Source organism: Podarcis pityusensis (genome assembly GCF_964106645.2).
Source record: "Podarcis pityusensis genome assembly, chromosome: 3".
Taxonomy (NCBI): Eukaryota; Metazoa; Chordata; class Lepidosauria; order Squamata; family Lacertidae; genus Podarcis; species Podarcis pityusensis.
Window position 1 is genome coordinate 56,415,879 of NC_138026.1, and position 27,145 is coordinate 56,443,023.

The 27,145-nt window shown below is 42.4% G+C and overlaps 3 protein-coding genes and 1 long non-coding RNA gene across 11 annotated transcripts in view; 2 read left to right on the forward strand and 2 right to left on the reverse strand.

The window, feature by feature from the left end:
• Positions 1 to 959: 959 nt before the first annotated feature.
• LOC308473861 (uncharacterized protein) lies at positions 960 to 17,278 on the forward strand. Of its 6 annotated transcripts, none has more exons than XM_080999717.1 (12): positions 960 to 1,046; positions 1,274 to 1,359; positions 3,625 to 3,758; positions 5,506 to 5,596; positions 6,291 to 6,369; positions 6,494 to 6,608; positions 11,154 to 11,338; positions 12,226 to 12,380; positions 12,959 to 13,121; positions 14,077 to 14,235; positions 15,344 to 15,511; positions 16,957 to 17,278. In XM_080999717.1, the coding sequence occupies exons 4-12, from the start codon at positions 5,508 to 5,510 to the stop codon at positions 17,155 to 17,157; spliced, it is 1,314 nt and encodes a 437-aa protein (XP_080855843.1). In that variant the 5' UTR covers positions 960 to 1,046; positions 1,274 to 1,359; positions 3,625 to 3,758; positions 5,506 to 5,507; the 3' UTR covers positions 17,158 to 17,278. The 6 variants fall into 6 exon arrangements, with proteins under 6 accessions (XP_080855843.1, XP_080855846.1, XP_080855844.1 ...); XM_080999720.1 differs by having other exon boundaries at positions 991 to 1,046; positions 1,274 to 1,328; XM_080999718.1 differs by lacking the exon at positions 960 to 1,046 and adding an exon at positions 1,051 to 1,176.
• LOC308473901 lies at positions 7,256 to 20,037 on the reverse strand. Its single transcript, XR_013984375.1, has 3 exons — positions 19,917 to 20,037; positions 12,197 to 12,307; positions 7,256 to 9,288 (listed from the first exon to the last, which is right to left on the reverse strand). It is a non-coding gene; the product is annotated as an uncharacterized lncRNA (long non-coding RNA).
• An 86-nt stretch (positions 20,038 to 20,123) lies between these two features.
• TPD52L1 (TPD52 like 1) overlaps positions 20,124 to 27,145 on the forward strand; it is a 28,123-nt gene continuing 21,101 nt past the window's right edge. Inside the window, exon 1 of one of the 3 annotated variants that reach the window (XM_080999766.1) lies at positions 20,124 to 20,287. In XM_080999766.1, coding sequence (XP_080855892.1) covers positions 20,266 to 20,287 — 22 coding nt within the window. In that variant the 5' untranslated portion in view covers positions 20,124 to 20,265. Of the gene's footprint in view, positions 20,288 to 20,368; positions 20,392 to 27,145 lie in introns of those variants that run through there. The other 2 variants (XM_080999767.1, XM_080999768.1) reach the window with 2 other exon arrangements.
• The window catches only part of HDDC2 (HD domain containing 2), a 36,346-nt gene continuing 31,481 nt past the window's right edge, over positions 22,281 to 27,145 (reverse strand). Inside the window, exon 6 of the mRNA XM_080999783.1 lies at positions 22,281 to 22,300. Coding sequence (XP_080855909.1) covers positions 22,296 to 22,300 — 5 coding nt within the window. The 3' untranslated portion in view covers positions 22,281 to 22,295. The remainder of the gene's footprint in view (positions 22,301 to 27,145) is intronic.

Genomic DNA, 27,145 nt, shown 5'->3' on the forward strand with positions numbered 1-27,145 from the left:
AATGTTTTTATTAACGGTGGTTTGTGATAAAGATGAAAGGAAATGGGACCATAATGACACTAGAAATTGTGTAAAAAAAAATAAATATGAATTTGACCCAAAAACTGTAATCTTCCGGGTGTTTAGTGTCTAGAGTTTGCAAATATATTTATAGTGGATTTTTTTTTATTTGCACGCTATTGGATTAAGGTATCTCCTAGAAAACATTGAGCTAATAAAGTTTTGAAGGAAAAAAAAGATATTGTCTTGATTTTTCATTGGGTTAATTTTATTATAGCAGTATTACTCTATATATTGTAAGCCACCTGATGGACTTGCCTGGAAAAAAACAGCATATAAATATGAGCCTGGCTGTAGAATTATAATGTCCTTATAGCTAAGTAGTACTTGGAGGCAGGTGTAAATATTCCCAGGTTTGCTTAGATCTCCTGCCCTAAACCAAGCACTGTTCTAATCCTTTTTCTGCAGCACCTAGTAAGCATCGCCTACGGGTTAATCATAATTCTTAGTTATTTTCCATCCCGCCAGGAGACCCCCAGGGCACGTTGCAATCTGCACTTGTCCACCTGTAGAAGGAATGACCGGGTGAGATGTGCAGCCCTCGCTTTTCGCAGCTAGCTTCCCATACAAGAATTTGCCGAGAGAGCTTTAACTTTTCCTAAGAAATCTTTTCGTTGGGAGAATTTCCACGTTTGTTCTGAAAAGTGAAAGCTTGGGACTCGGAGCAGGGCTTCGCTTAAGCCAGGGCTTGGGCGTTGGAAAGCCCTGCCCGATGATCCAGATGGAAGGGAGCGGTTTCCAGGCAGGCTCGGAGCGACCCCACCAGCTGGCCTTTCGCCTGCAAGAAGCGAAAGGGAAAAGCCTCGCAGCTGGCGTTCCCATGGCTCGCAGCTGCTCAGAGCAAGACGCGCCAATCAGGTGCGTCGCAATCCTCCAATCAGCGCCGCTGCTTCCCAAATACGAGCCCGCCCCTAGGAAGCGCCGCTTGGCGGAGCTGTTTCCGGAGCTTGGGTCGCCATGGCTACCGGGACCGCCGCTCCGGCGAGGTGGTTCCTCCTGGGGCGCTTTCCTATTTGGGGAGCCCTCGGCTAAAGGGAAGGAAAAGACCTTCGCTGTTTGATAGGCAGCCGGCGGGGGCGGGGGCAGATCCTGCTCTCCCTTGAAACCCGGAATTCGGTGCGCCGAGGGAAGTGGGTTTTTGTTTAGTTCTTGTTTCACGTTGCAACCTTTGCAAACCGCTTTTGTACAAACTCGCTTGTTACTCTTCTTGCAGTGCTGGAATAAGCAGCTGCGCCGTGAACTCCCTGATGCCCACCTGCCTGAAAAGGGTAACGGATTTTTAGGACATGAATCGCCATGGTAAAATAACGGTTATAGAACTGCCCGGTTATATTAGCAATCTTAATATTTTCCTCTGTTTTTTTAATTACACCTCCCACCAAATACATCCTTGTGATTATCCTTACTGTAATTATGATTAAAATATAAAAGTGTTTTAAAAAGCATTTGCGCGTGCGTGCGTGTGTGTGTATATACACACACACATATATATACGCTAGTTTTTAAAAATGTAGAGTGGGAAAGGAAGCAATTTTCAGTGATTATCCCTCCCCACTGTATCTCCGTCTGCACGCCCCACTTTGCTCTGGAGGGAATCTTAACCCTCTAGACAAGATGAGGACTTCGAGGGATGACTCTCAAAAAATCGCTGCATTTCCTGCCCCACTAATGGAAGACTTGCTGTGAGTTGAACACTCAGAGATGTACCAATAGATGGATAGATAGAAAGATAGACGGACAGATTTTATCTAATCAGCAGCACCAGTGGCGTAGCGTGGGGGGTGCCAGGGGTGCCGGCCGCACCGGGCGCAACATTTGGGGGGGGCGCGTTTGGCCGGCCCTCCTGGAGGAAGCAGGAACCCCACTGTCCTCAGACCTCCTCCGAAGGCTGGCGGTGGGGCGGAGAGACCTCCTCCCCGCGCCAGCCTTCGGAAGGCTGCTCCGAAGCCTGACGGTGAGGCGGAGAGACCTTCTCCCCGCGCCAGCCTTCGGAAGGCTGCTCCGAAGCCTGGCGGTGGGGCGGAGAGACCTCCTCCCGCCGCCAGGCTTCGGAAGGCTGCTCCGAAGGCTGGGGGCGGGAGGAGGGCTCTCCGCCCCACTGCCAGCCTTCGGAAGGCTGCTCCGAAGCCTGGCGGCGGGAGGAGGTTTCTCCGCCCCACCGCCAGCCTTCGGAAGGCTCCTCCGAAGCCTGGCGGTGGGGCGGAGAGACCTTCTCCCCGCGCCAGCCTTCGGATGGCTGCTCCGAAGCCTGGCGGTGGGGCGGAGAGACCTTCTCCCCGCGCCAGCCTTCGGAAGGATGCTCCGAAGCCTGGCGGTGGGGCGGAGAGACCTTCTCCCCGCGCCAGCCTTCGGAAGGCTGCTCCGAAGCCTGGCGGTGGGGCGGAGAGACCTTCTCCCCGCGCCAGCCTTCGGAAGGCTGCTCCGAAGCCTGGCGGTCGGGCGGAGAGACCTTCTCCCCGCACCAGCCTTCGGAAGGCTGCTCCGAAGCCTGGCGGTGGGGCGGAGAGACCTTCTCCCCGCGCCAGCCTTCGGAAGGCTGCTCCGAAGCCTGGCGGTCGGGCGGAGAGACCTTCTCCCCGCGCCAGCCTTCGGATGGCTGTCCTGAAGACTTGTGGTGGGAGCAGTGGCGTAGCGTGGGGGGTGCAGGGGGGCCTGCTGCACCTGGCGCAACATCTGGAGGGGGTGCGGAAGAGACTCGAGTGCTAAAATCCACGGGTTAGGGGGCGCAAATTACTTGCCTTGCCCCGGGTTAGGGGGCGCAAATTACTTGCCTTGCCCCGGGTGCTGAGAACCCACGCTACGCCACTGAGCAGCACTTTGGGACCTGGGATCGAATAAATACAGCCTTCCAGATTTCTTTGTGACTGTTCCCAAGCCACACGCCTTCTCAGACCACAGCTCCTATCCCCAGGCTAAACCCCACAAGGGCACAGTTTTATCACAAGCATTGGGCCTCCAGAACGTTGCCTATGAAGAAATGTGGCCTCTAGGTCAAGTCATTTCCCCACCCTGGACTTGACCAATGGAAAACTATGTACTGCGCAATTCTGTTATCAGTTTCCTGGGTGTAAGCCAGTGGAAGTTGCTCAGTAGCCTTGTACAGGATTGCACTTGTAAGTCTTTTAGTGTACCTTGCTAGCTAGCATGGATTCGTTTCAACCACCTTGTTTAAAGGTATCATAGTATTTTTTGTTTTCCATTGAGAAATGACACCATTGTGCTAATGTAACATAGTCGGCAGGAGGGACTGAGTAGAACCTGGGAGACAGATTCAAAACCCCACTTAGCCATGGTCACTGGGCCGTGTGAGAATAAAAATTGAGAAGGGTTGTGTACACTGCCTTTAGCTCCTTTGTAGAAAGATGGGCTATAAATGTACTCATTATTATTATTGTAATTTTATATCCTGCCAGTCTGCTCAAAGGTGGGTAGGATGGCATAATAAATTATGTTATTTTCCTTAATACCTTTTCAGCTAATGTAGACACATTTTTTGGGAATCTAAAGCTTTTGGGGTTGCAATGTTTATTTTATTATTTGCTGAATTTTTATCCTGCTTTTCAGACCATTATTGCCTCCCATAGTGGCTTACATCAATACAAAGGAGAAACAGACCCTGTCATCAGACTTACAATTTAAAAAGTCAAGACACCGAAGGAAAGAGGAGTGGTGGAAAAAGGAAGACAAGGGACAAAGCAGTGAGCTACAATCATTTATATTCAGTTCATGCCAGGCTGATCTCCCCTTGCTTGTGTACTTGCCTGAACAGCTGGTGAAATTCATCATAATGCAAGCATTTCCCCTTCCCCCTTGTGCTGTTCTGGGGGTTCTCCTGAGCAGATTTGGGCAAGGTGTGGGAGTCAGGTTGCACTTGGGGGACTGGCTTCCACTAGCTCAACAACTTAGGTGAATCTGGCCCACTGACTCTTGTTCCTTGGCCAGTGGTTGGAGCCAAAGTGTCATTTCCTTTGCTTCTGCCACCCCAGGGCAACTGTCAGCTGAAGCAAAGTGCTTGCTTGCTTCCTACATTCCTTCCTTCCTGAAAGAGCAATCTTCCTTCAGCTGCTCCTTCTCTGGCAAATAGATGGGACCAGGTTGATCTTCCCCTTGCCTTGGTGCAACTTTCCAGTGGCTCTATGTCCATTGGCTGGTGGCAGAAGCCAGAGAGTATTTCCCTTCTACTTTCAGATAATTTGAGATAATGTGGAATGTGTTTCACTCTTTCTTCAGTTTATTATTATTATTATTATTATTATTATTATTATTATTATTATGATTTGGGGGGGTGGTTGGCTTCACACTAATTTCAGCTTGCTTTTATGAGGTGAGAGGATCTGTAGTAATAAAGAGGCCAGGTGGCGCTGGTGAAACAACCACTAATTCAGTGCAGCTTTCCAATAAGGCCAACTGTCTAAGGTATTAAAGTATTTCTGTTGTTCCCTTTCCCTCCCTCCCCTCCAATTCTGTAATAACATGAACAAAGAGTACCTTATATACCCATAGAACAGCTATTCTTTTATAGACTCCCTCTGTAACACTTCGTTGTTTAATACTCTGCATTGACTTTATTCTGACTTAACCCCTAATGTGCTGTTCTGCTTCATTTCCAGCTTTGAGGTAAAAAGAACTATGGAAGGATAGCTATCAGCATACATATTTATGCACATATTTGCCGGTGTCTTTGAGCCTATAAACACTACATTGGTGTAAAGCTTATTGATTATTGATTATATTATTTTTTCATGTAGAAGTGAAATATAAGGATTATCATACACTTTTAGATCACTCAGGGTCTTATGTCTAGATATGCAGTAGTGCACATTCTTAGTTTGTAGCTAGGTTCCTTTAAAACCTGTTTGTGAAATATTTAGATGATTTATATTCAAAGCAATAAAATCAGATTACATCTAAATACTTGAACTTAATTTAGCTGGGCTTTGTTAGTATATTCATTGTAGAACACTACAGGATATTTGGAGAATAGTTTTCTTGAAATACTGCCACTGGAACCTGTCTAGTTAATCTGTCAGGTATCATTTATATCCTTTACATACAGTGCACAGTTTCTGAACAATAAGGACATATCTCTCAGTCTTGATAACCTGAACTGAGTATGAGATGAAGGAGTTGGAAAAGTGGATCAGTTAATTTCTTGAGGCAGTGTGTGCTCTGATGTGCACAAAGTTCTCCTCTTTGTGAGAATTTTCTCATTGATTTAAACAGAGGTCACAGGGAATGAAAGGGAAACTTAGCAGAATGCATCATAGGTCATGTTCGTCATTTCATCAGTGTAGCTGTTGGAGAACATAAAATGTTAAATATGACTGTTGAAAGCAGATTGTTTCATAATAATAATTTTTTTATAAAAAAAATGCATAATAATGATTTTATTCTGCTTGATAATTAAATGTTCCACTAAATGAAAATTATTTTGTTTGGTTTTAGAAATGGAGAATTCATCTTCAAGCATAGAATCTGAATACATCAAGAACCTCCAACAGCAAATTTACTTCCTTGAACTGGAAGCTAATTTTCTATATCCTGTACTATTAACTAAAAGCCAGTCTATTAAATAATCACAGGAATGGAATACAGGAGTCCCGCCACCCATACACAAGGGTTACGTTCCTGGACTCTGCATGAATACGTTAAATCACATAAAATGGGGAGGGCACTATTGAGAGAGGCTGGAAAGCGGCTCTCCCTCAGCAGGTCCCCACATGCCTTTCCCCAGGTGGTGATGTGCCTTTGCGCATGCATGCCCTGTCTGCTTCTGGTGACCAGAAAGTTGAGCTGGGGATCAGTGGCTGGGTGGCTCCAAGTGCCCAGAGCCACTATGGGGCCTGTTGGTACTCTCCCTGTTAGTCTTGAAAGTACGTTGAGTTGGGGCAGCGAGACACTCGAAGTGGCCATGCAAACTGTATTTGCCCACTCTACAGCTTGCTCACTTTTTCTGTGCCATTTTTGCCTGTTTCCTGCTTCAAATAATTTATTTGTTTATTTTGTGGTGACACACACAAACCCAGTTGCGGGTGTATAGAATTCATATAAGTCGTGGTGGGGTGCCTGTATTGAAAAGATATACTTCAAAAGGAACATTGGAATAAATTATTTTATTTCTATGGTAGCTGAATGAAAGCAACTTGACAATTTTCTATTTTAAAATTCGACAGTTTTCTTTTTTAACATTAATTTCAAATTGCATTTTATCCTTAACTTGCTGTCATCACTCGTGATCAGGCTAAAAAACACACCAAACTGCAACCTCTCATTGCATCTGAAACAGAACAAATGCTGCAAAAGCTACAGGTGTTTTTCTTTATTATCTCTCTAATGGCATAACCAGTATTTTCCAGTTGAACATGTAAATCTTGCTCCCTTAGTTAGGCTATCAATGTACTGTAGTAGTAATAATAATAAATATTGTTCACAGGAATTACAGTCTTATTCTGATGGCCTTCAGCTGGAGCTAAAGAGAAAAGAAAGTGGTTTGAACATACTAAAGACAGAGAGGGAACAACTTAGTAACCAGATCAACATGGCTGATGGTAATATTTAATTTTATGTTATTCCTGCAACCAGAGCTTTTTTGGGTGGGCGGGTGGGGGGTTGTTACTCAAGGCTACACAGTACCAACACTCTTTTTTCCTAGAAAAAAAACACTGGTTAAAAGTGTGGCACTTACTGTAAGAACTTCATGGTGAGTACTAGCACCCTTTTATCTAGAAAAAAAAGCACTGCCTGTGACTGACATGCAGTCCTGGTGTCTTCTTTCACCACGTCCCTCAAAATTTTTAACAGTGGGAAATTCTGGAGGCTTTTAGCTTCTGAACACTACGAGTAAGGAAAGCCCTTGGCTTAATGAGTTGGCAATTGTGGGAAAAAGGACTGTTGGTAGACATAACACCAAGATACATATTCTATAAACAGAGCAAGCCTAAATTCATTTTCCAGAGACCAAGTGCATCTCCCAGTGCGTTTCTGAACACAATTGAAAGTGTCTGTGCTGACCAAGTCTTAAATGGCCTTGGTGCAGTATACCTGAAGGAGCGTCTCCACCCCCATCGCTCAGCCCAGACACTGAGGTCCTCCTCTGAGGGTCTTCTGCTGGTTCCCTCACTGCTGCAAGAAGCGAAGACATCTGAAGGCAGCCCTGTATCAGATATTTTATATATTCTAAAAGCGACCCAGAGTGGCTAGGGAAACCCAGCCAGATGGGTGGGGTATAAATAATAAAATTGTTGTTATTTATTTAGGAACATTTAAGATAAAAGGGAAATATGATGTTAAAAAGTAAATAATCCAAATAGCCAATATGATTGAAGAAAGGCTGCAATTTTGATGGAGACAAACTGGTACTTTTCCTATTTAAATGACTGAATATTACCTTGGCAGAGGAAGAATGGAACATGGGCATCTCAGATAAACACAAAACTGACTGGGTTTTGAGTAATCTGGAACTATGCTGGATACATAATTTCCTTGTTAAACCAAACCTTTTTAAACCACTGGACCTTTACTAGTTCTGAAGAGCCAAATGGTGCTTGATATTGATAAATCATTACACAGAAGGTGAAAGAAGCAAGATGTTTAATAGGGAGCATGTGTAAATATAGATAGAAATGCTGCATTTTTGAAGAGTGAGGTTCAGGGTTCCGACTCCCTCCCATCCCGTGCTATTCTTTTAAAAAAGAATACTACCACCACGTGGTGAAAGTGTGTATTACTACTTCAAATTATGCCTTCAGGATAAGTATAGTTTGTTTCCAGTGATGGAGTTTATTGATTATCCTTTCTGTAATGTAATTGTATTTTTGCATTCTTTAATTCTGTATTGCTGCCAATGGAAGGCTGTTTTCATGCCTAATTGTAGCTTGGAGGACAGGATCTTTGTAAAGAATGCAGCTGGAGAGGGAAGAGGTAGCCTTTCCTTCCCTAGTTACAATTTCCATGAAGATTACCTTCCCTTTGACAATTTTGCTTTAAAAGTTGTCTCTTTCTCAAATTCACTGAGATAGTAAAGTTTATTTATTTATAAAACATATTTATATGCGGCTATATGGTGTGTGTGTGTGTGTGTGTGTGTGTGTGTGTGTGTGTGTAATCAGAGTGGTTTACGACAATTATACATGAAATCATACAGTAAAAAAATGTATAAATTTCCAAAATCCGAGATCAACTATTACACATGAGCATTTTCTTAATTTTCAGCATAAGCTTGGCAGCACAGAAAAGCACAACATTGGTTCCTGCAGAAGTGTTGTAGGCCACTCCATAAGCATACAGCATCATGACTTACAATGAGCATGCTTTGACTACTGTTAAACTATATTTCAAGCCTTGATTGAAAAACAAGTAGTCTCCACAAACACAAGAATTTCATGAACTAGGAGATGTTTGCATTCTTGAATTTAATGTGTAATTCTGAATTTATCTGCCTTTTAAATACTATCTTTGTTTTTTATTTCTCTTTCTAAAAAGCAGCATGTATCTTTACTTTTGCTCAAGAAGTCTTGGGATTTCTTCTTGTTTTCCATTTTTAATACTACTGTTTAATATTCTAGTTTTAATATCATCTTACTGCTTGTTCAAAGATCTTTTTACACACTCAAAACTAGTGTTTTTCTTAAAAAATGGTTAGGGGTACTCTCATTTTCCTATTCATATTGAAATACTGCCCCTCAATGAGGCCAAACTTAGATTCACAAAATGTTTAGGGGTAGGCGTACCACTGTGTCCCCCCAGAAAAAAAGCACTGCTCAAAACCATAGTTTTATTTATTACATTTTCCTTTTGGTTTACATTCCCTTCTCCCCACCTTCTGCACTATTAACTCTGATACATGTTTGAGTGGTTCCTGCAGCTCCTCCTGCCTAAGGCACTTCTTTTGACCTTTTCACTTTACATCCATTATCCAGTTGAGCACATCAGTTTGTATGATTTTAAGTGTCACACTATTTTGGTGATGTATACATTTCTTCATTGTATCTCCTATCTTGAAATCATCTCTATCCAAAGGCCGTTTCGGATAAATGGCTTTTCTTTCTGAAGCCTAACATTTAGAATATGTTGTGTTCTAACTGTCCAGTAATTCAATCCAGCCCTTAATTTGAATATCAACCTTGAAATTCCTCTGCTTTTGAGATTTAGATCTTTGAGCTGAAAAAGTAGGTCTCTAGCTCAAAAATGTCATGACTGATGTTGACTTTAATGCAAATTATCGTCCCCCTGGAAACACAAAAGTAACACAGAAGAATGGTGTGGTTTTTTAACTTATTTCTACGATCTATAATATTATATGCAGTTGACATTCTGTATTATTATTTACAATCCTCCACCACTGGTCTCCTGCTTCCAAGCAGCCCCCTTGTTGGCACTGTTTTCTTTTTTTGCCTGCAGGGCAGACAACTAAACAAACAACTTAATTTTTCCCCCAGCTTAGCTTTTTCTCCTTTGACAAAACTACTAGCCCCGTGCATTGCTGATACACCATCTACCCCTTCACTTAATCTCTTAACTGTTGTTGTATTTACCTGAGTTTGGATCATTTCTGTAAAATATATTTTATTAAACTGTGTCAGTGGCTGGCTTTAGCTGGCTGGCTTTGCTCTTCTGTTCTGTTTTTTTGTAATACTGTACTGATCACACCTGTATGCATTCAGCCTTTCTTTAACAAGGAATATCTATATGATAATGGTTCAATGATGAAGACTTTTATGAGAAGTAGGCCAATAAAAAGGGGAGCAGGAATAGAGTGGTGTGATTTTTTTTCAATGATGTGGGCTTTGGGAACAGTATCTCGAGAATTATACAAGTTACGATTCATGAAAATATAGTTACTTGACTGCAAGCTTTGTATCACGCTTTGAACTTCAATTTGTGCAAGCATGCAGGCTTCGACAGATGTCACTTTTTTGCTCACTTTTAATGAATTTCATAACCGTCTCTACCCTGGACATTATAGTAATGTAGATCTGCATTCTGTGACAGAAAGAGAAGCTTTTAAGGTCTCCCTAAGGAGCACATATGGTAACACACAATACATTTAATGAATGTTTGCCATGAGTAGATCAGGCAGATTATTCACAAAAATAAAAAAACAACACATGAGAAAGCCATTTCCCATTCCTGGGGAAATGACGTTGCGGGCTGGGGTCCTCGGCCATGTCATCCCAGGGGCATGGTGCGGGCTATTTAAACTGCCCACAACTGAGGACTCTCACCCTTTTCTTCCTGCTCGCTCAGTTCTCCCGCCCTCCCTCCCTAAGGTTAGGCTCATTATCTCTTGACTTTACTATGGACCTCGGTTGGTCGCCTGTTGAAGGGGTCTGGTAGGAATTTTTTCCACTTGGCAAATTGGAACCGGCCATTTGGCTTTTCGCCTACCTCGTAGCAAATTGTCACAACTCTGTAAGGTTTGGCGGCTAGGCATTGGAATATTTGGTTGAAGGGGAGGGGAGGTAGTGGCCATCACCTACCCCTCCTAATTCAAGGCTATTCCGTTAAAGGAATCCGGGGGGCATGGTCTCTGTCCGAAGCCCCAGACAGGGGGCTAGGGCAATGGCACGACCCCTAGCGGTGACCCTGAAGGAGTTCCTAGTTGATGTGCGTCAGCAGGGCTCCCCCTACTGGTGGTTAACCCTCCCAAGACTTCCTGTGAACAGGCAGGAATCAGATATAGTTTTGTGGTTTCCAATGCCTAAGCCAACACCACTCATATTCTGTAACCAATAACGTTGTGGCCTTTTTCACTCATTAACCCAAAATACTGTTTCATGTGTCTTTATTCCAACTTCCCGGGAGGATTTGGGAACTTGCCATGCAAAGAAATTGGGGGTCCCCGCTTCTCATTCTGAGCTCTTCTAAATGCAGCTCTAATGATATGCTTAAAAGAAAGCAGCATCAAACTTTTGGATTTGGTTTCATTTCAGTTAGCGCTTCCTCAAATGGTGTGTCAATTAATTTGACTATGGAACAATAGTTCGACTTCTGTTTTTAAGTGTTCTGTTTTAGGCTTTAGAAATAAATTCCTATTTATGCTAGCAATTGGAATTAGAATTGGAATTTTACATTCTCCTCCCTTTCTCCTTTAGAGCGTCATTCAAAAGAGAAACAGGCTTTGGTAGAAGAAATCATAGCACCAAAGAGAAAGAAGGAACAAAATGACAGAGAGATCTCTGCAAAAGAGGTAGAAATATTGCGTGCTCAACAGGAACTGGAGCAGCAACAGATGAACCTGAGTAACACAGAACATACTATCCTTGTACTACAAGCAAAGGTAATCTGATTGCTTTGTTTCTAGCAATTACTGCAAATACCAATACAGTGGTACCTCGGGTTAAGTACTTAATTCGTTCCAGAGGTCCGTACTTAACCTGAAACTGTTCTTTACCTGAAGCACCACTTTAGCTAATGGGGCCTCCTGCTGCTGCCGCGCTGCCGGAGCACTATTTCTGTTCTCATCCTGAAGCAAAGTTCTTAACCTGATGCACTATTTCTAGGTTAGCGGAGTCTGTAACCTGAAGCGTATGCAACCTGAAGCGTATGTCACCCGAGGTACCACTGTATGATTATCATTGTAGTCTGGCAGAGGAGGACAGCAGTTAGATATCTCACACCAGAGGTGCCTGTATGATTCAGACAACAGTTTAGGAAAAGTGACCCAAAATGTCTTAAATGAGTCAACCAAGCAACCTGCTACAAGGGGAGGTCAAAGCCTCAAGACTGTTACGCAGTCTGGTTTGGGGGATATTACACCACAGTTACGGTGATACTATTTCAGTCTCGTTGCTGAAAAGAAGGCCAGCTTAGGCATCTTATGATGTTGTTGGTGCCTAGAATTAGTCATCACCATATAAAAACAGATGACTGGTGTTGATAGAGCAGGCCATCTGTTTGGCTGTGTTCATACAAACTCAATAAAGCAAGAAGCCCCCTGTATAAAGCCTTCAGTTGCTTGTGTGTGTGTTTTACTCATGCTGTATCTTTGGACTCTTTTTGGTGAAAGGATCCAGAAACTTCATCTGCATACATGATGTTGCTATCTGGGAAACTGCAGAATGGCAACCATTTGTAAGCCCCAAATATTGACACATATTCATGCAACCAGGTTTGAGCTGTGATAAACTATACTTACCTTCTTTCACCTGTTGAAATTAAATCAAGGTTAAGCAACGGTCAGAACAGCAGAAGGCGGCGGAGTTGCAGCTTTCTGAAAAGAGGCAGGAGTTATTGAAAGTTCAATCTGCTGTGAATGAAATGGAAGATAAGATCTTTAAGAAAACAGCAGCGATGCAAGAACAAATCACTCACGAACTACGGTATCAACAAATGAATCTGGCAGATTGTGAAGACTAGTTGAGGTTGCATTGTTTTAAATTCAGCAAATATCCACAAAGTTACAAGACCATCTGCCCACTCATGCCTTTATTCATAATTGATTGCATCCAAGTAGCCTAAAAGAAATAAGAGCCAATTCACTTCCAGCTCTTGACCCAGTCGTGAAACATATTGTCTCCCATATGGAGGACCTGCCTTACAGTTTTGAAAACTGCTGTGATTTAGTAATACAGTTTCTGCTGCAGGAAAGAGAAAGTTGTGTCCTTGCAGAACTTCATTTCGTAGCCTGGAATTGGGTACCCCAGCACACAAGGGACCAGGCTTCATCCATGTGTTTGGAGAGCATGCTTATTAGTTGATTATTGCTCTTCTATTATAACCCATTCCTTTATCTGTTCAAGTTTTTCTTTGATTTGATTACTATTTTTTATTGTGGCGACTTATTTTACTATGGATTTTAATTGTTGTGAAGCTGTCTTAGGAAGTTAGGTGTTCCTTGAATCAAAAAGCAGGATATAAATGATTGGATAAATAAAATGTGCATACATTTTCTGGTTAGGAATGAGATATCTCTCCTTCATCAACAAATACGTGAGAGAGAGCTACTAGCAGAACAGGATCGTTTCTTAAGAAGTAAAATGGTGGGTGATTATACAGCACTGAACAAGGAAAATTCTGCACTGCGGTCCAGGCTCTTGGAACTTACCAGGCAAACAAACATTGTAAGAAAAGAAACAATCTAACCAATTGATATAAACTATTTGCAGAAGATTGTACATAGGAGAGTTCCTGTTTTTCAACAGATTTGTGCGTGGAAGTTGCCAAATAATTATTTTTTATAGTTCATTTGCATAAACCAGTAAATAGTTGACGAATAAAGAATCTGTAAATTCCTGAAAGCCACTGATAGAAGTAGGCCAACTGAATATTCATTCTTCCTCGATCTCTCAAGGGGAGAAAATGTTACTACTTTTAAAATACATCTATGTCATGCAAATTAGATTGTGAGATCTGGGTATAAATAATTTCCTTCAGTGTTTAAATAACACTTTGGGAAAATAATAATAATTATATAATATCCCTTGAGTGTTGAGCAAAAGCATAATGTTAGGACAATTCAGACACCAAGAAACAAGGAAAAGAAAATCTGAGTGACCTGTGTTTTCAAGGGTATTACATAGGAAGAGCTGGATACATTTATTCACTGCACCCGATTCCAAACAGATTAAAGACACACAGAACTTGTTTGGATTTGAAACTGATTCTTCATTTATCTTCATAGTAGACAAATATGGATGTGTATCCATTGTGAGTTATGCTGGCCAAAAAACAGTCATGTAGCAGACTTGTGCTCTATATTTTTCCTATTACCTGTTTTAACCAATTTCATTTGTACAACTGGTTAGGCACTAAAAGCATGTGCCTCCTGAGTTGTCCTTTGTTATAAGTGCATGCTTTTCCAAACCTTTTGCTGGGAGCTTTCATTAAGGAGGCCAATTAACTAGGAGCTGTAGGAAGTTAAAGCCTGTGTAGGCAGACATAGGAAAGGGTCCAGCTACACAACTAAATTATTTGAAGGTTATTACTCCAAATGCCACTGATCAACTGCTGTGCTTTCAAGAACTGTACAAGATATGTAATTTCATGCTTAGTTCACCCTTGTATAACTTGCTACAGGAGAAAGCACTCAAGGAGGAGAGCTATACATCACACTCTGCCAGCATTGCTCAGTTTCTTACTTTGAAAGATCGTGAAGAACATCTGCGACAAGAGATCAAGAGGCACCAAGAACTCCTGAAACAGGAAAATAACATCTTCCAGGATCTTGAGGATAAGGTTGTATGATGCTAGAGATTCTCTTAGTGCTTTATAATTCTGAAAATGAGCAATAGGACTCATTTCTTAGCAGGTTCATAGATCAGAACACTAATCTAGGCATAAAGGGATACTGAAGGATTTTTCTTGACTGGGTCAAACTCTTCTTTCTTTCTTTCTTTGCCAATCACTTGTGGCCAAGTATGATTGTCTTCCATAAACATGGTCTTAACGGTGTGTTCTTAAGTGACTGTGGTGGCCAATTCTGGATCCACACATTCTTTCACAGTGCGGATATAGGTTTCTGGGCTGGAGTTGATCACGGTGAGGATTTGCCAAACGTGCCTTCCTCTTAGCTCATTTTGTCCCATGTTTGTGCTTCTTCACTTCTATTATGCCTTTGGTAAAGGCTATTATCCAATTGGAGTGCTCACAGGCCAGTGTTTCCCAATTATCTATGCTTATACTGCATTTTTAAAGATTTGCTTCAAGAGCATCTTTAAACCTCTTTTACGGTGGCACTGGTGGCGCTGTGGTCTAAACCACAGAGCCTAGGGCTTGCCCATCCGAAGGTCGGTGGTTCGAATCCCTGTGACGGGGTGAGCTCCCGTTGCTTGGTCCCTGCTCCTGCCAATCTAGCAGTTCAAAAGTACGTCAAAGTGCAAGTAGATAAATAGGTATCACTCTGGCGGGAAGGTAAACGGCATTTCTGTGCACTGCTCTGGTTCGCCAGAAGCAACTTAGTCATGCTGGCCACATGACCCAGAAGCTGTCTACCGACGAACGCCGGCTCCCTTGGCCAGTAAAGCGAGATGACTGCCGCAACCTCAGAGTCCTCCGCAACTGGACCTAACGGTCAGGGGCCCCTTTACCTATTGTCCACCAGTATTTCGCTTTCAATTCTTAAGTTGGAAATAGAGTAGTTGCTTTGGCAGACATCCGAACCACATGACCAGTCCAGCCAAGTTGATGTTGAAGAATCATTGCTTCAAGACTGGTGATATTTTCTTTTTCCAGTACACTGACATTAGTTTCAGAGACAAAACATTTCAGAAACATTTTTATTTTGATACTTTAGTCTTTTATTATCTCTCTCTCTGGTTTATTTATTGTTTGTGGTTTCTAACAGATTAGAATTTTGGGAAAAGGAAACACATCTTTTAAGTTAAGCATTGCAACAATGAGCAGTCAAGTAACTGAAGCAAGAGCCTTGTTGGACAGAGAGGAGCAGGACAATGTTGAACTAAAAAGAGACAAAGTTCTGCTGGTTGATCTTGCATCTAATCTACAGAACCAGGTAAACTCTTTTATCCAGTCTATAATGAAGTTGCGGGTCTGCAAACAAAGCCATTTTGGGCTCAGTTGGAGCCCAAATAGATAATTCCTATGTATATATAAGAACATAAGAAAAGCATATACCTCTGTGAATCCCACAAACAGGACATGAACATATTAATGCTTGCTTGACATCCCCAGCAATTAGTATTCAGAAGTGTACTGCTTGTTACCAGAAGTAATGTAGTCATGATGACAAATATGTAAATCTTGTTATTTACTGATAATTTGGGGACATTTGCCATTATGAGCTTCCCTTGACAAACCCTACTTTATTTAATGATGTATGTGGTGGACAATGCATCATCATTATTTGTATAGCACTATCATTGTGTATGGTGCTTTACAGAGTACCAAAGGACCCATACCCCAAGGTGGCTTAGGATGAAATACTTGACATAAATGAAATAACAAAGGGAAGGGAAGGAAGTGGAAGCAGGTGTAAGTGAGGGAAATATGTATTTATATCATTTGTGCATACTTTATGAAGTCTGAGTAATCCTTACATTGTACTCTTATGTGTGTTTATTTGGAAGTAAATCCTATTGAATTCTGTGGAAGTATTCCCAAGAAAGCATGCATAGGTTTGCAGTCTTATTATAAAGCACAAATATAACTGCAAACCTAATTTGCTTTTGCTTGTAAGCCTAGGGCCAAACTACATATTATGCTTATGCATATCATGATGCTTAAAAATGTGATTAGCACCAGTCTTTCCTCTTTTAAAAAAAAAGCAGCTGCAGGGAACCCAGTCTGGATTGCAACCACAACGTGAGGGAATTAACATTTTCCCAATGTACTCAACTGAGTTTGCCATCCATTAGTTTCATCCATTTATAGACCTCTTACTTTTTTCTTTGTAAGTAGGCCTCTTACTACTAATGAATTTCTAAGCAGTTTACAATAAGGAAAACCCAGATACATGATTAAAATATACAGATGTACCATAAGCCCAATTTCAGATGATTTACATTGAAAAATCCAAATACATAAAGACACAATATCCATATCTATAATAACTATATATAACTAAAATTGGAGAAAATTTCTAGGCAGCATGGTACAAATTCCCAGTCAACATAAAGCACACTATTCACAAGCCTTTCCCACAATATTAGTCACACCATCCATTCGAAAAACCACTGCAGCCATTCACCACCTGATACAGTATGTCTGCTTGCAGCACCTTTTGGGCAAAAGGTTGTTTGAGAGGTGATTTTCAGGAAAGAGGAATGGGTTAAGCATCCTCCAGTTGCTGCAGCCCAGATCCACTGTACCATTTCCTAAGCACTTCCTTTTCTTGTTAGGAAAGAGAAGAAAGAGGTATTCAGTGTATTTTTTTAAAAAATGTTTGCTTAATATTTGTTCCTAAGGAACATCTTTTCTTTCACAATTTTCCTTCTTTAGCTCATTGATAAAGAAAGCAGTCTTCTACAGACTTCCAATAAGATGCTACAGCTGGATGAAGCAATATCAGCGTTAAAAACAAGGCATGTGTTACATCAGTCTCTTGAATCAGAAAAATGGGATAAAATCTCCAAAATGGCAAATTCAATGAAGAAACTCAACAAGTCAATGACAGATGTTGTAGTCAAAATGGGAAAATAGGAATCTGGTATTGTAGATGGGTTTTGATGTCTTAGAATTTTGAACACTGATGAATTTTAAACAACATTTATATGGTGTAATGTGACCTAGACAATTTATAGTAGAAATTGACTCCCCTACATTTCTACTGTTAGAGGTGTCTGTTGGATCAAAAGTTCTTTCCACAAGCAGAGTGGCACACTTGGTTTCACCTACAATGTTTAGGGTTTTTAATCTGTTTTTGTAGACCATCATATAATTGAACATTTTGTATGTCCTCTTATATATATATATATATATATATATATATATATATATATATATAGAAAGATTGTGTGTGTGTGTGTGTGTGTGTGTTACTTTAGTTGTTGTGTGTGACTTGCTCTTCAGGGCATCATATTAGAGCACCTTCCAATGGTAGTCTTAGCATATCTTTGTCGATATGGTCCAACTTAAGCATTTCCTTGGCTGGTTGTTTTATATGGTAATACATTGATCTTTATAATTGATATATATAAAGTGTAAGCACTGATACCTTGCCAGCAAAACGTTTTGGTAATCTGTGGATGAAAATCCACTGGCTTCTATGACCCTTCTATGTTTATGTTTAAATGTGCCTGTTTAAAAATATGTAAAAAAAACCCCCAAAACCACATCTATGGTTTTCAAATGCATCTTCCTATTCCCACATAAATAACAAATCTCTTCTTTATCCCAAGTAGAAATGCAAATTGCAAAGGAGCCAACTTGCCGAAGAAAGCAATTAATAATTTATATTCCACAATATTTCTGATTCAAAACCAGTTCACAGGCAGATTTCAGGAAGATCGTTACACATGTATAAATTGAAGGATGCCTTAGGCAGCTATATGATCTTTCACACTTTTATCTGTAAGAAACAAAATTAAGATGCAATACAAAGTTTGTAATGTGCAGTGTTACAGACTGCTTTAGGCAGTTGCTTGTTTTAGACGCCGCCACCCCCACCTAAGTAATGGTATGCCTTTTTCCTCCTTTAAATCAAGAAAACTCATGTCCCTCTAAACCAAGCGTCAGCAAACTTTTTCAGCAGGGGGCCAGTCCATTGTCCCTCAGACCTTGTGGGGGCCGAACTATATTTTGAAATAAATAAATAAATTCCTATGCCCCACAAATAACCCAGAGATGCATTTTAAACAAAAACACACATTCTACTCATGTAAAAACACTGGGCAGGCCCCACAAATAACCCAGAGATGCATTTTAAATAAAAGGGACACATTCTACTCACATAAAAACATGCTGATTCCTGGACCGTCCGGAGGCCGGATTTAGAAGGTGAATGGGCCGAATCCGGCCCCCGGGCCTTAGCTTGCCTACCCATGTCTAAACCCTTTCAAGGAAAAGGTCTTAACTATTTGTTCCAAGAGGAATCTGCAATTATGCTAATGATATTCATCCTCTTAAGTGACTTGACATGAACCTAAGTGGGACATATGGCTTGTTTCCCTTGGAAAAAGACAGACATACACAATACAAAACATATTTTTAAAATGCCACTATCATAAGTGGAGAGTCCAGCTTTACATGTGAAACTAGTTGTGAGCCTTTGGGGATATAATGCTAGTTTTCTCTGCCTTTCTTCATAGCAGGTTCATTGTTATTATGTTCTGAGCTTCATTGTTATTTTTCCCATTTCATCATATATGAGAAATTACAGTTGGAATGTGCTTGCTCAAAGTTACTCAGCCTGAAGCTGATTTGGGATTTGGTTGAGTCCTTTAACAGATAGGAAAAAATGGATATAACATGTTCATATGTTTGCTTTACACATGGATAAGGGTTGGTTAGGCCTTGGGAAATTTACAGAAATAATCGGAGAATGAGAAAAGTTGTATGCTATCCTTTACTGATTTACTACATGGATTATTATTACTATTATTAATTAAATTTGTATACTGTCCTTCATCTGTAGATCTCAGGGCACTTTACAAGGAACACAAAGCAGTAGTTATCCTTACAATGAGAGAGTGGTTAAAGGGATAGTTGCTCATGCAGGTGAGGATCACAGCTGAGCTTGGATCTGAACCTGTCCCAAATTCAAACCCGGCTCTCTGGCCACACCACCACCAATAATAAAAAAGTAACAAACAAATAATTTGTACCCTGCCCATCTGGCTGGGTTTCCCCGGCCACGCTGGGCGGCTCACAATAGAATATTAAGAACATATTAAACATTAAAAAACTTCCCTAAACAGGCCAATCACTGAAGTTTCCTCATCTGTGCACTTATGTATTTGCATTTAAACTAACACAGCCACCTTGCAGTCATAACAGTAACAACATCGTTATAAAGACATACTGAAGCAGCAGCAGAAAACAGAAGAAACTGCCCAGCCGATTCCAGACATAAGCAGCAACAATGACTCTGAGAACTAATCTAGAAGTAAGATCTACTGGAGCAAAACTGCCTTCACTAACTTTCTAAAAGTAAAAACTGAGGGGATTTGGTGTCCCTCTTCAGAAAAGGAACTGCAGCTCCTTGCTAGCATGGACTCCCTCAGAGAACTTGAGGCGGGGAGGGGAGTATGAAGTGCAGGACCTGCAGGAACAAAAACAATCTCTCCCTTAACCGGGGTTTTAAAAAGCCATTCTTAGAAAAAACAGCGCGGTGCTTTCACTTTAACTAGAAAAATGGGGAACCTATGAGCCAGGCTGTTGAGTCATTTTTCACATTTCAGTAGTAGGTAGTACATGCAAAACCATTAGGCGATAGTACATCTGAGGCATTTTAAACGTACGTTTTCCAGCTGAAGGTCGTGCGCGCCTCCACGCCACTGCCCGCCCCGGCGGAGAGAAACGTGTTGACCACCGCGCAGCTTGTCACGTGTATAAAAAGCGGCCCCGAGGGCGGGCGGACGGGCGCGCGTGGGTGCTGGGCGGGAAGCGGGCCTGCAGGTGGCGCTGTATCGAAGCGCCTCCCCGCGCGCGAGCGAGAGGGAAGGGAGCCGAGCGAGCGCGAGCCGGTAGCGGCTGGCGATTAGCGGGAGCAACAGTCGGGAAGCGCGGGAAGCGGCGCAGCGCTCGAGGGGCCGCAGCGAGTCTCTCCTCAGCCGAAGCAGCGGATCCCAGAGGGCCCTGAAGGGGGAAATGGAAGCGCAGGCGGAGGAAGGTCAGTTCCTTCGGCGGCCAAGCGGTTCGGAAAGGCGCGCACGCCGGTTCCTTTCTGGAAGGGGTGTCTCTCCGCTCTCCTTTCCCCTCTCAGCTTCGCGCTCGGTGATGTATCTATGCTATATATCTATATATTGGAGTGTGGGGGTAATGTTTTGGTATCCACATCCCACCCTCATTCTGCATGATGGGAGGTAGAAAAAGTTTTGAAGAGACCCGCATGGCAAAATTTGATGAATTTTCTATGGAAAGTGTGAGGTCCACTGTTATTTCTTTCCTGTGGATCGGTAGAGTTATGGATGCTATATATATATATTCTCAAGGTACATTTTTGAGTGCTTCGAGCAAAGGTGTCTTGCTCTGCTGTGATTCGCTGAAGTCGGAGCTGTTTCCTGAGAATCAAAACACAGCTGACCACCTTGAATGGCCGGTTCTCTTCTTGTCCCGTAACAAACTGCCACTTTTGAACCTTAAGAGAAACCAGGAAAATCGCCCGCCCCCCTCCACTCCACTTATTTCTCATAAAGTGCAATCTGATAAGCCAAATAACTGGACTGTTTTAGTGTGTGACATGCTTGCATGTTGTGTGCATAGTAACAGCTGTGGAGTGCAACCCTGAAGTTGAGTCCTATTGTGTTCAGTAGAATACATTCCCATGTAAGCATGCATTGTTTAAGCAGCCATCCCAGTTACTTTCCAAGCAAGATCCATTCGCCACCACCCTGAGCCAGTAATAATTCTATTGTCATTCTTTATCCTCCTCCTTGCACTTAGTGTATAATGTTTCAGTAATGTGTTTTTAAAACGCACCCTTTTTGTACACTAAAACAGCAACAACAACAACTCCACACTTGTATTTTCCACTAACATTTTTTGTCCTCTTCCTGGGATAGGAGTGCTGGTTACCTGTCGCTCACAGAACGAAAGTTCCTTTGTTGACTCCGAATGTAGTGAAAGCAAAAAATATTTAGTTTAATTAAAGGCTCTCATGGGCTTTGAGGATGAAACAGCTTTCACAATACCTTCTGAAGTTTTATTTTGCTAATGATCATCTGGTTGATATATAAACCATCTTTCCATGAGGGTTATTGCAGTATTATCTCCCTAGGGCTTTGCTTGGATTGCTGCATAACAAGCTTGGCAATTCAAAGCAAATATACTGTTGTAATACCTCCTAAAAATCTACTGCTCCATAAACCTTATTCCTAACCAATAGTTTTCTCTGTTTGCTGTGTCTATGTACACATCAGATTTATGGCAGATTTCATGCATTTCAGCTCGATATGGGTAGCATTAAAATGTTTGCTATTAAAGGAATATCTAGTAAAATTAGAGCTTTTCCATGCAGCATTTGCTTCTTAATGACCTCTGTCCTCACAGTGGAAAGTATAATCCTCTTCTTATGACTCGGTCAGTCGCATGCACACTGCTGAGTTGTTTCTAGGCCTAGTAATCACAGCAGAATGTTCTCCACCTTGTATTTTTAAGTGAAAAGAAGCACTCTTCCATCTCATTAACATATCTGAAAATGTTTGATTTCATTTTCTTGAGGGAGAAATGTGCATAAACTTCTTCCAACTGCCTTATCACAGGAATAAAATTTTAGAGCCTCCTTGTTGATTAAATATATATGCTAGTAATTTGTCTCAAGGACAATGCAAGTGATGTTCTTTAAAACTGATCATTACTTGTCTTTGTTAATCATCTGAATCAGTGTTAGAAACTGAGATATGAAAGCTAAGAGCTAAATGGCACCTTAAGCCATTTATGGGCGCATAATAACCCATTTAAAATTATGCGTGCAACAATGCCTATATGTCTAGGTGCACATTTTTATAAAAAGAATACAAAAGCTGGAAATGAATGAACTGCAACTAAAATATTATGTTTATTTTTCACATGGTCTAGCCCTTCCCCTAATATTCTTAATAAGGTCTCTTCTCCAGTCTTCAGAGTAGCTGGAATTGGGGTGGCAGAAAAAGGTCCTACTTTCCTTCCACTCTGCAGTTTTAATCTGAAATTAAAGTACAGTGGTACCTCGGGTTACAGACGCTTCAGGTTACAGACTCCGCTAACCCTTGGGTTAAGAACTTTGCTTCAGGATGAGAACAGAAATCGTGCGGTGGTGGCGGGAGGCCCCATTAGCTAAAGTGGTACCTCGGGTTAAGAACAGTTTCAGGTTAAGAACAGACCTCCAGAATGAATTAAGTTCTTAACCCGAGGTACCACTGTATTGCTCCCAGAACTCAGAAACTGCCCGCACTAATGACATTCCCCGTCGCAAAATGCGCCTAGAACAATGGGAGTTTCAAACACTGATCTGAATGTAATTGGGCTCTGTTCCACACCTCAATTCTATGTTTATTTATCTAGGAGTATTGATGGAATCTTAACTCCCAGATAGGCCAGTTGGGATAGGTTAGGTCAGGATGTGACAAATCCCCACCACCCCACAGCTGAGCTGGCCTGAACCCAGTATAAATGACTTTAAAACAGTGTGGAGGTGGGGCTGCCTTGGCATCTCTCGCCCTGTGCTCACAGCAGCCTGGGCAGAAGGGGAGGGACAGACAGATGGTTGCACTAGCTTGCAGCTGGTTCAGCCAACAGGCCTGGCTCAGATACCAGGCTAGCTTAGCTCTGTCCTTTCACTGCCCCCCCCCCCATTTTTGGGCTATGCTTGTGGGCAGAAGGGTAAGGATGTGTGCCAGCAGGGTGATGCTTGCATCATTCTGGAGGCAGTGGGGGGCCAGCAGGGCTGGGCATCAGTACAGCTTTGGCCATTCTAACACATACCCCTGCCAGCTCAGGTCTGATTTGCCTTGCCACCCTGGAATATCTGTTCCTGCTGACTAGGGGGCAACTCTCCAGTGCAAGTTATGCTGGTATAGAGGGCAAACTGTATCCTAACTCTGTTCATTTGTGAGTTTCATCCACAGATCTTGGTGTAATGCCTAAGGAAGACTTTTTTTTATTTCAGCAGGCATTTTATGGTTTTTGTTTTTAACTGATTTTTGTTCTCATTTTAATGTTACTGTGCACCACTTAGAGACTAAGGTATTAAGTAATACATCTACGAATACATAAAATAAACTTACAATATCAAAAATGCAGGTGTAATGAAATTCATCTCATAGGACAGGCAGCAAATGAATTATATTGCCACTCCTCCACCCCCACCCCGCTAGATGCAGTTAGGCTGCAACTTGTCTAACACAGGAGAGTTGTCCCTTCATATCTTCACTGGTTAGGATTGCTCTCTAAGCTTCATTGCACTCAGCTGAGTACAATGAATTGAGCAATAATCTGTACATGGTGTATAGATGTATGTATAGTTGAAGAAATGGTCAGCATGTAGAGCCACTGTCAATTGTAAATCCCAGTTACGTGCATCTACACAAGCACAATGTTGCCCCAACACCTTCCTGTGTGTAGTGAGTTTTATGTACATATGATTGTAGCCGAAGCACACGCACTTTCATACCATAAGATGGAATTCAAACGTAAGAAAAGTGGCAGATGGGCAGCAATTTACGGATGATTGCTACAAAAACGTAACTGCGTGACCAGTTCAAACCCTTTAGCCCCTAGCCCCAAGAGCCATTTTCTACATTCCTGCCCTGTGACAGCTTCATGCACAGCCTTCCCTCAAATATTGTCAGATTAGTGTATAAATGCTGTGCTATAACTTGCTTTCCTATTTAACAGATGTGAGCCTGGGAGAAGCTTTTGACTGACCGCACAGCACACTCTTATCTGCAGTTTTACTCAGTGTGTGGCATTTAATTATTAATTGTAAATCTAAATGGGCATCAAAGGCCAGAGCACACTCTGTTCACCTCCCTTATAGTGTTGGCAAAATGACTTAGCAGTTAAACCTTATTTTGAGGGATTACCCAGAATACATGTAGTGCCTGTGCTGCTTACATGCTTGCTACATATTATTATTTATTCTGCGGGGCCTGTAAAGGGGTATTTAATTTTTTGTTGTTGTGAAAAGGTTATGAGGGGAGGAAAAGGTTGGTGTATTGTTTGGTACCCACACAGGGAACAAGCATTTTCAAGTAACAGGCATGCTCCTTGAACCCTTTGTTTAGTGGTTTAAAGAAGCTGATTAAACAAAATGAAAGGGTTTGAACTGCAGTTCTTGGCTTGTCTAATAATTCTAGCTTGGATTGCAGCATAATGCGTTTCCCCCCATTTTTGGCTTGCTTCCCATTTTGCAAATGGAATTCATCAATAATATTCTGAAGAATTAAATTCTTCACCACAAAAGACAACTGGGAATATATTAAGAGCTGATGAGCTGCAGCATGTAATTTGAATTCGTTCATATCTCAATCTCACAAATATCCTAGTTATCGCCATGTCAGATTTGATAGGCCTGTTGTACTTGGAGCCAAACTAGAACAATCTGCATCTGTGGCCATACTGTCTAGCTCTAGAGTCTGAGGGAGGCTCCCTCCATTGACTTGGCTGGACTAACTGTCATTTGGCTCCCCCCCCCCCCAAATACTATATCCCCGATGATTATTTTTAACATGGTCATTAACCATTTATGTAACTTTGGGAAGAACCGGTGCTTAATTTGTAAACTTATATATTTTTACAGTGCCGAGAATGCTTCTGTTTGTTATTACTATACAGTGGTAACTCGAGTTACAGACGCTTCAGGTTACGCGTTTTCGGGTTGTGCACCACGCCAAACCCGGAAGTACCAGAACAGGTTACTTCCGGGTTTTGGCACTTCCGCATTCGCATACGCGCCAAATCGTGACCCGCGTGTGCGCATACGCGGTGCTGTGGGTTGCGAACATGCCTCCCACACGGATCACGTTCGCAACCCGAGGTTCCACTGTATAATATTTTTGCCTCAGAGGCTAGTCCTACTTAGAGTAGACTCACTGAAATGAATTAAAAATCCAAACATTAATTTCAAAGGGTCTGCCCTAAGTAGGTTTTAGCTGGATGTAGCCTGTTATTATGACTGAAGCATCTTACTCAAAAAGATCTGCACAAACCAGTTTATCTGAGTGCATTATTTTCAGGGTTGGGGGACACATTTATTTTTAATTGCTTAATCATATGGGACTAAATGCATTATGTTGTAAGGACCTTTTATTAAATCTTAGAATTATAAAGTTGGAAGGGACCCAAGGGGACCCAAGTCCAGCCCACTGCAATGATCAAAAAGCCAACAACTCTGGGGAACCTTCCCTAAAAAAGGTCAAGGACTTTGGGGTCCTACCCCTAAAAAAAGGTCGACAGCTCCTGGAAACGGGGGGGGGGGGGTGTGCCGGAGGGATCTTTGCATCACGGTGCCGGATATGCTTAAGACTGCCCTGCCAGGAATCATCATTAATTGCATCCAAACAAGTTAAAATCAGAAGCCAACTTTAAGGCTTGTTTGGAAGCTGTTAATTGTAGTTCACAGTTTGGACATGAACGGGAAGCTCTGTTTAATTGGTGCTTGCAAATTTATTTTGTCACTTGCATGAAAAAAGAAGTGAAGGATAAAGGAGCATGCAGAGTGAAGTGCGGGTGTATGCGGCTTGGGCACTTCCTAGTTTATTCAGCCAAAATTTGATTGTCCCAAATCAAACAGTCATTTTGCGGAAGAAATGTTGAACCACTTTGTGCATTATTAATTATGTCAGCATATACTTTACTTAAAAATCAGTTTGAACCAAGAGTTTTGTTCTTTGTTCCACATTTTCTATAAAATAGAGAATAGAAATATTTCCCAGGCATTCTGATATGCCAGCAAATATAGGACAAAACCTTGAGGGTTTAGATATTTGCTTTCTTGTATTTGTTGTTATGCAGCTTATATTTAAAGCACTTTGTGAGTCTCATTTATCAAGTAGTAAGGTTTTAGCTGGAGCTTTCCCTCTATCTCCATTCCTTTTCTCAACTTGGAGAGTTTACTTTTCCCTTGGTTGACAGGGTAGTCTATGACTAGCTGCTCTTTTTTAATTTTTAGAGTAGAGTTAATTGTAATGGTTGTTAATATTTGTATGCTGCTTTTGCAACGGCCAAGTTCAGCTCAAAGTGGCTCAACAATAAGTATTAACAAATACAAACAGCACTTCCTAATACAGTGGTGCCTCGCAAGACGAAATTAATTCGTTCCGCAAGTCTCTTCGTCTTGCGAGTTTTTCGTCTTGCGATGCACGGTTTCCCATAGGAATGCATTGAAAATCAATTAATGCGTTCCTAGGGAAACCGCCTTCAGACCAGGTCCGGGGACAGTCTGTCCCCGGACCTCTTCTGAAGGCTGGGGGGGGGGGGGACAAGGGCTTTTCTTCCCACCCCCAGCATTTTAAAAAACCCCAGGACAGCGGAGGACTTCTCCGCTGTCCGGGCGATCTTAAAATGCTGGCGGGCGGCATTTTAAAATCGCCCCGGACAGCGGAGGACTTCTCCGCTGTCCGGGGCGATTTAAAAGCCCCTGGGAAGGCAGGCAGGGGGGACAAAGACTTTCGCCCCCCGCCCGCCTTCAGAAGGTGTTCCCGCCCCCCGCCCCGCTTCGGAGCAGCGTTCCGAAGTGGGGCGGCTGGGGCAGGTGTTCCCGCCCCCCCGCCCCGCTTCGGAACAGCGTTCCGAAGTGGGGCGGCTGGGGCAGGTGTTCCCGCCCCCCCCGCCCCGCTTCGGAACAGCGTTCCGAAGTGGGGCGGCTGGGGCAGGTGTTCCCCCCCCGCCCCGTTTCGGAACAGCGTTTTAAAATGCTGGGGGTCGGGAGCGAAGCGTTCGCTGCCGACCCCCAGCATTTTAAAATCTCCCCGGGACAGCAGAGACTTCTCTGCTGTCCCGGGGAGATTTTAAAATGCTGGGGGTCGGCAGCGAACGCTTCGCTCCCGCC